At 32.7% G+C, this 8,301-nt stretch overlaps 1 protein-coding gene across 1 annotated transcript; it reads left to right on the plus strand.

Annotated features, from left to right (window-relative positions):
• The first annotated feature begins 5,084 nt into the window (after window positions 1-5,084).
• On the plus strand, window positions 5,085-8,087 carry LOC110868512. Its single transcript, XM_022117692.2, has 5 exons — window positions 5,085-5,224; window positions 5,384-5,478; window positions 6,526-6,607; window positions 6,697-6,782; window positions 7,618-8,087. Exons 1-5 carry the CDS (start codon window positions 5,183-5,185, stop codon window positions 7,841-7,843), a joined length of 531 nt encoding a protein of 176 aa, XP_021973384.1. The 5' UTR covers window positions 5,085-5,182; the 3' UTR covers window positions 7,844-8,087.
• Window positions 8,088-8,301: the final 214 nt, after the last annotated feature.

Here is an 8,301-nt window from a genome sequence, read left to right on the forward strand (position 1 = left end):
CTTTCAGTTTTTAATTACGTGAATAACAAATGTTAAGACAATTATAAGTAGTGTTTTAAGATGCAAACTAGCTTAATTAGGCCTTTGGAGTGTCTACGAACGTCTATCTGGCTTTACAATGCCAGAATGGTGGTTTGTGGGAAACCTGCTGAACGTTAAACAGTAACGAACTGACACTGGACGAAAAACTAACAACACCGAAAAATACGAGTTTTATACGTATATTTTACACTCATGAATTTGATTTTGCTAAATTATCCTGCTTCCGAAAGCCACAAAACGTATATGTGGACGAAAAACGCGACTGTACGAATGCACCGATGATGAAACGGAAGCATTGGACACGTGTATTACCTTAAAAACTGAAATAGTATAATATATTTAGCTTCGTGCTTGAATTTTAACACCCGCAGTCAAAATCGGATCGAAAAACAGATAGAAACGATGACCGTAGTGATTTGCACGATTTTAACGCAACCGACGATCGGACGCGTCAAACGTCAACTACAGACCCTAATTTACGTGTTTTAATACTAAAATTATATTATACGACACTTTACATTGTTCGGGTGCGAAAACGGGCTTCAGAAACGTTATTGGGCCGCGCAAACAACTAGAACCGGGCTAATGGGCCTTGGGCCCAACTCACAAAATCCTACCCTATAACCTTGAAGATTCAAGTTTCATTTCAAACTATTTCCAAGTTGTTTTGAAGATCCAAAGATGTTTTCAAGTGATTTCAAGGAAGAACAAACTCCATAACATCAAAAATCTCATCAAAACCCACTAAATTTTTTAAAGGTATAAATTTATTTTAAAAAATTATATTCTTAAATTTTGATGATGATGATGATGATGATGGAAAGTTTCTCAACTACTTGAATTTCTTCACAAACTTGAATATACTAAACAAGAAAATGGTTTTAATCAAATAAAAAGTGGTGATATGTGTGGGAATGTATAGTTGGCCGAATGTATATGTGTGTATATAGTGTTTGTATTTTAAATTTTGTTTGTCATAATACTTGCAAGATGTTTGTTTGAATGAACAAGATTATTTGCTAATGTGTTAGAGATATAAAGGAATGATTGAATCTTGATTTTTGATTCGAAATAAGGTTAGTATATAGACATGTATATAACCTAAAGTTTACTAGTATGTTTGTGAAATTAAAAGTGTTGCATGTTCTTGAATGATAGTTAAGATGCATGTGTTTAATGATTCTTGTATGATGATTTAATGATTGAACAATAAATGAGATAAAATGTGTTATATGTTATATTAAATGAAAGAATAAGATTTATTATTCTTGTGTTATGATTTTGAAGTAAATGTGTATAAAGTGCTTGTACATAGACTTGTAGGATGATTTAGTAATCATCATAAAATGGAATTGTTATGATATAATAATTATTCACTCAAATCAGTAAATAAACATGTAAAATAAAGCTATTTGATGTATTTTGAAGTTACAAAAATTATGTCATAACTTGGTAGCTTTGCATGTTGTACTTATGGCTTGAAAAGTAGTAAATCGGGTGATGTTTGCATGATTTTTGTGCTATTCGTGAGACCTACATATATATGATTAAAATTATTGTTTTGATCAGTAGATAACATGTGTTATGTTAAAATATCAAGTCGTGATGATTTGGGATGGTTACGATAAAGTTCGGTATGAAACTATGCGTTAAAAACGGTAAAAATCGGCTTTCTAAGTGATTTTTATAAAATTGTTTTAAATCTGATTATAAATTGATGTATTATAATAAATATAACTATTTTAACTTATATTAAATACTTTTGGTGTTTGGTTGGTCATACGTGACTTTTGACGCCCAAAAACGCTACCGAAACAGTAAAATATGCATATTTCAACGTACGCGAAAACGGGATGTTCAAGAAGTGAACTTTGTGTAATATAGATTGATATGTGAATATGATTATGTGTAATATGATTTGCTAAGTGATTTCATGATAAAATGAAACGATGCTATGTTTAAGTGTTTGTACGGTAGAAACGGTAAACTAGATAAGAAATCACATTATGTGTGAAAATTTGTGATTTACATGAGAAATATGTTTAAAGTGTCTTGATGAATTATTTGATATATATTAAGTGTTTAAGCATGATATATATGTGTGAAATAACGTGATACGTGAATTACGATATATATATTTTTATATATATATATACCGAATATGTCCATGCTTATGCATATATGTTACGAAGCACAACTCGTAGATATATATTGCGAATAAGTAGACATGATAAAGAGTCACCAACAAAATCGTTCAAATAGCGAAAATCTTAATATGTATATGTATGTGGAAGTATATATATATAGGGGAAGGTTCTATGCAGAACACTAAATATTGCGAGAACACGCAGAACAAAATGATACACTCATTTTTTCAATCCTAAAAACCTATAAAGTAAATGAAAATGTTATAAATGTAAGATTTATTGTTTCTCACACTAGAATTTAAAACAAAATATGAAAAATCTTCAGTTTTTAAATATCCTACACAAATGTAGGTTATGTGTAGGCTAAATTACCTCATGTATGTAGACTATATGTAGGGAAAAATATATGATTTTTTATGTCTATATAATACACATATGAATGTAAGAAACATAAAAATTAAGAAATATGAACCTTAAATCCCAAAATTTAGTGATTTAGAGTTATTCTTTTTGTTCTTGCAATAATTAGTGTTCTGTAATGATCCTTATCCTATATATATGCCAACATAATCAAAATAAAGACTTTTCGAGAAAATCTCAAAGTTATGTGAAAATTCTAAGTATTGGAGAAACTTAGTTGTTTGTAGAATAATTGGTCATTAAATTGTTCTTATTTAATTTAGGACGAATAAACCAATTTGAGGGATTGCAGTACTATAAAACGCACCCAAAGGTGAGTGTCACAGAACCCCACTTTTTACTGTTTTATTAACTGTTTTCGAGGTAAAGAACACGTCATTTAAAAGAATGTAAATATGTTTTTGTGTCTAAAACATACTCTTGAATAAATGTACTTTAGTTAGAATTCACTAAAACGTCATTTTACCATCTTATATAATGTTTTCATAGAAAAACATATTATTAAACGCAAAGTATATGTTTTCATAACTGTGCTTTTAAATTATATAAGAATGTATTTTCATCGAAAATACAATTGTTAGAGCATCAAAATATGTTTATGAACTCAAAAAGAGGTATAAATTAAACCATTTTCGAGAAAAATGAGTTTAAAAATGTATTATACTAGTTTCGGGGAGAAACTGGGTAATTAGACGACGTTAGGGATATAACGATCGTAAAGATTTAAAACAAATTTTTAAATCAAAGTTGGAACAAATCGGCTGGGAATCTCCAGTGTGTAAGGACCGGTATAGGTCTGCATAGCAAAGGGGATGCTGGAGATTTGTACAACGCCAAATATTAAATTGCTATTCAGTAGGTTATATGTAATAGTGAATTGAGGACAGGCATTAGATGCATCATAGCCGTTTTAATCTCTTAAATATTGAACACGTGGAATCGTTGATAGATCTATCGGGTTGACTACCCCATCGTGATCGGTCACTCCGATCTAAATAGCGGCGAATTTGAATTACCATAATAGTCTAGTATGGATTAATCCCTCGATCGTTTTATATAGCTCGTAATGTCTTGCGATCTTACGAAACCGAAGAAATAACTAAATTTAATATAAATAAAAATCATGAGCATAAGTATTCATCAAAGACAGGCCTACGGAGCTATTTTCGGATGAATTCTTCCATGATATTTTTCTATGAAATACGGTACATGCTGATTTCATTAACATTACAACGACATTATTTTGAATCTCTTATTTTTAAACATATGTAAATGTTTTTACATATGTAATTGTTTTCAGACCACTAAGGGTCAAATAAGGAAGTTTTCCTTAAATAAAATGTTACGAAAATTATATGTGAACTCACCCTCCATTGTGTTGACACTTGATTTTTAACGTGTTCTACAGGTACATGAGTTCGGCTTCGGAGAATTTTGGCTTGCGTTGTCATGTGGTTATGTGATGCTTGTGTAATGAAATAATGTTGGACACTTTCTAAACTATGGGACTATGTTTGTAATAAGACCCCTAAGGGTCAAACAACTGTGACTTGTTTGTGATGGTTTGGTAATCTTAAAAACTATGTTTTTAAAATAACAAAATGTCCAAATTAACTAAAGCATCGACCACTAAGACTTATATGGGTACCAACTTCCGTTACCGCCACGTTTGTATTTCCGCTGCGACGCTTTTAGGGTGTGAGATGTGTCCCTGTATTGTTTAGCACATTAATGGATAAGTTTGTAAGGTCATTTTTCTTATTTTATATATGTTTGTCGTTTGAAAAGTTTTTAAATTGCAAATTCATATATGGAGTTAGTTAAGTACATTAAGTTATATATATACTTTAGGTTTTAATATTTGGGTGAGAAGTTGGAATTAGGGTTTTGAGCCAAAGTCTCTAAAAAGTATGCTTTCACACATATAACCGTCTGTTTAGTCTGACTTATTGATGTTCTTATTAAATATGTTTGATATTATACCTTTCAATGATAAACAATATAGCAGTGGTGGTGCTACGTCTAGAATGGCTTAAAGTTTTGCATTCACACCATAACAAGTTAGGATTCTTTTTCTAAATCCAAATTTGTAAAGTTATAAACACAACAAATGTTTGTAGTTGAGACAACTAGTTTTCACACATGGTCAATTATATGTAGATTTATCAAGGGTTAAAATACGAGATGGAGTTAAGCTACTAATACTTTTACAACGAAGGCAAACCTATAAATAAAACAATTAATGTTGTATATAAAGAGATCTTCAATGAATCTCGTGAATTTTTATGGTATTCATGTATTTCAATTATTTATTGTATTTTCTATCATTTCTATTAATATTTGAACGTATATATAATTAAAATATTTACATCAACACTGTTAAAGTATATTTTTTTTTAGCCGATATACACGGATACTTAGACTAGTTATTAATAAAACAGGATACTTACAAGGACCTTTTTGTCAATCTAGGTCTCATCTTTCTTGTCTAAAACCCTCGCCAGCAGAAAAAAAGGGAGCAGGGGCGTTCCGCGTTTGTTCATCGTTCTGCCGTAACCCTAATTTTCAATTCAATGGCGAAGCGCGAGTTATCAAGCACATTGAGGAACTTGAAGGTAAAATCAACCATTAATCCTTATAAATTTCTTATTTTTCAGCTCTCGTTCAGCTATTACGAATCATAACTTTGTTCTCAACCCCCAATTTTGTTTCTTTGCTCGATTTTAGTTAAGATGTCTCTGATTTGGGGTTTTTGTTATGTATGTGTATGATAGTTCATGCAAAGAGGGGCAAAGAAGGAGGAGAACACCAAAAAGGAAGAAGAGGTCATACCTGATGGAAATTTTGGATCTTACATCACCAAAAAATGGTATTATTCATTGTTATTTATTAGTTTTATTTACTTATTGTGGTTCATTCATAGAGAAATAGATGTTTAACTCCTGTGTTATTTAACTGAAAACTAATGATGTTGGCGTTTATTTCTTGAAGAAATTTGTCTGGTTGATTTGTTTTCTATAAATGTGCATTGCTGCGTTGATTATTTTACATTAATGTTTTTAAACTTGTTATACTCTTAAGTCCAATGCAATGCAATGCTAATGATCATATGAAAACCTTCAAGGCCGTGGCGTGGTAGTAGGTGTATGATTTTCTAGTAGAGGTCTCAGGTTTGAGTCTAGTTTCCGCTTGTTTTCGTCTCTAACCCTTGATTGTCACCTGCACAATACACTCTTCAGTTTTGTTTGAGTTTTACCTGGTGGCGTTGCTTATAGGGCTTTACGAGCCGGTCAGATTGGCTCGTTTTGAGTTGAGCTCTGTTTTAAAGCTTGAGCTCGGGTCGTGAGTAGTTTTTCAGCTCGAGCTTGGCTCTTGTTCAACTTGTTTGTTATTCATTAAGTGTTTTATTAGTATATGTTTACATGTTCACAATTTTTTGTATATGTAAAATTATATATATTATTAAGTTATTTTTTTTTATAATTTTATATGTAGTAATAATTATTATGTAACTATATATTTAACATACCAAATAAAAAATTAAGTTTACTTAAAAGCTTGTTTAGGCTCACTAACCTATTTGATCTTGATAAGTAAAGCTTGGGCTTAGGCTCTTCTATTAAACGGGCTTATTTATATTTTCAGCTCAATTTGAGCTTTTAGCCAGCCGATATTGGGTAGCTCATGAGCGGCTCGGTTCGTTTACACTTCATTTGGTTAGCAGGGTTTTGGTGGGTCTTGTGATTTTTCTGGTGAGTTATAAAAGAATGATCATATGTATATTCAAAGTTTTGGTATTTAATCAATGCTAACAGGCCCATATGGCATTGTATATATGGAGTTCTTTATGTTTCTTTGTCACAGCTATTGTTATCTTGTTTTTTTTAATGTTATTAACAATTGTTTCCGCATCCAGTATGGTTATTATGGAAGGGGATCCTAGTCCAGGGGCCATTAAAGGCCGGATGTCATTTCAAAGTTTTAATCCATCTATTGATGTAAGTTTAAGAGCTGCAAGATAAGAAGTATTTTTTTTCTAACTATATGCCGATTTGGGATTATGGTCGCTACCTTATGCTTGTTGTAGAAATTGAACGAGGAGGCTTCAAACCCAAGACAATCTGACGGTGATGCAACATCCTCTGGTGATCAAGGAGGGAAACCATCCAATAGGTTGGTCGTCTTAAATTTCTTTAAAAGCGTTTCGGTTTGATTACTTTGATATACTCTGCTTTCTAATTTATGACGAATTCTAGAACCATTGTATCAATATACCATGAAGTGGTCATAGATGTATATTAGTAGTGGTGGCAGTTTCAACGGATTTACTTACGATTAGGGGTGTAAACGAGCCGGGTCGAGCCCGAGCTCGTGCTCGGCTCGATTCGAGCCTACTAATTTGAGCTCAAGCTCGGCTCGCGAGTAAAACCCAAAGCTCGAGCTCGAGCTCGGCTCGAGCTATTTTAAGAACAACCTCAAACGAGCTAAAAAATCGACTCGAGCTCGTTTCAATTAAACGAGCCAAAGATCGGCTCGAGCTCGGCTCGCCAATGTTATCATTATTATATTATATATTATATAAAAAATAAATAAATTTTTGTTTGGGCTCGTTTAGGCTTGCGAGCCTAAATGAGCTTTGTATTTCAGGCTCGAGCTCGTTAAAGCTCGGCTCGTTCGAGCTTTTAACCGAGCCGATGAGCAGCTCTCGAGCCTCTGGGCTTGTTTACGCCCCTACTTACGATAGTGTTGATTTAGATATGTTTTATCCCTAACAAGCTAATCATAAAAATAAAAGAAAATGTTTAAAAGGAAACTGTTTAGGTAAGTTGAATGTTGCCGGAAGTGTATTTCTAACACGTAAAACCTTCGAGATCTATAGTTAGATTATTGTTAAAAAAATATAATTTTGGCGACACCATAGAAAGGGTTAAATATCATGGACAAGGTGTTCTGGGACAATCCGAAAAATAACAAGTTTTGACTAGAGCTTTTTTTTGACCTGTTACAGAGAGGATGGAGAATCGGTAAGCTTGAATAACAATAAAACGAACGGAGACCTCAAAAGGAAACAAGCTGAAGCCACAACAGATGTACAACTTACCAATAAATCAGAAAATATTATCGAAGGCAACCCGGGTTCTTCCTCAAATAACAGTAGGAAAAAATCTCATAAGCGAGGAAAGCTCGACTTCAATGTTTTAAGATCGCCAAAGAGTCAAAACAGAACGGGCTGATTTCTTTCAGGGTATACATTTAAGAATATGGTACTCAATTAAAATTTTAGCTCCTCAGGATTAGTCATTTAGATGCCATGTAACCTTCTGGCAAGCTTATCATGTTCAGAGTGTAAGTTCAGTGGCCCACAGGGAAGTTCAATTGTTGATCTACTCATTATTTGACTGCTTGTATCTTGTTTAAGTTTGTATTAGTTATGATGAAAGAACAATATTTTTTTATTTAACTGTGTTGGCAGTGTTATGACATAATCTTTCTAGATTGAATGTTGGATACCCTACTTATGATATACGAAAAGACTAGATTTCAAAGAGAGTGTTGGTGATAGTTTTGAGTAGAGGTGACAAAATGAGTGGGTTGGGTTGGGTTGGGTGGGTATGGGTTAGAATGGGCATATTAGAAAAAAGGGTTAGGATAGGTTTGGGTGAGGATGGGTTTAGGTCAAGATCGGTCGATT

The sequence above is a fragment of the Helianthus annuus genome, chromosome 4, assembly GCF_002127325.2.
Source record: "Helianthus annuus cultivar XRQ/B chromosome 4, HanXRQr2.0-SUNRISE, whole genome shotgun sequence".
NCBI lineage: Eukaryota > Viridiplantae > Streptophyta > Magnoliopsida > Asterales > Asteraceae > Helianthus > Helianthus annuus.

Bases quoted from the DNA above. Each gene is read 5' to 3' on its own strand.
- LOC110868512 (XM_022117692.2), top strand. From the start codon at position 5,183: ATGGCGAAGCGCGAGTTATCAAGCACATTGAGGAACTTGAAG. The intron at 5,225-5,383 runs GTAAAATCAACC...TGTGTATGATAG, and splicing joins GCACATTGAGGAACTTGAAG to TTCATGCAAAGAGGGGCAAA. The intron at 5,479-6,525 runs GTATTATTCATT...TTCCGCATCCAG, and splicing joins TCTTACATCACCAAAAAATG to TATGGTTATTATGGAAGGGG.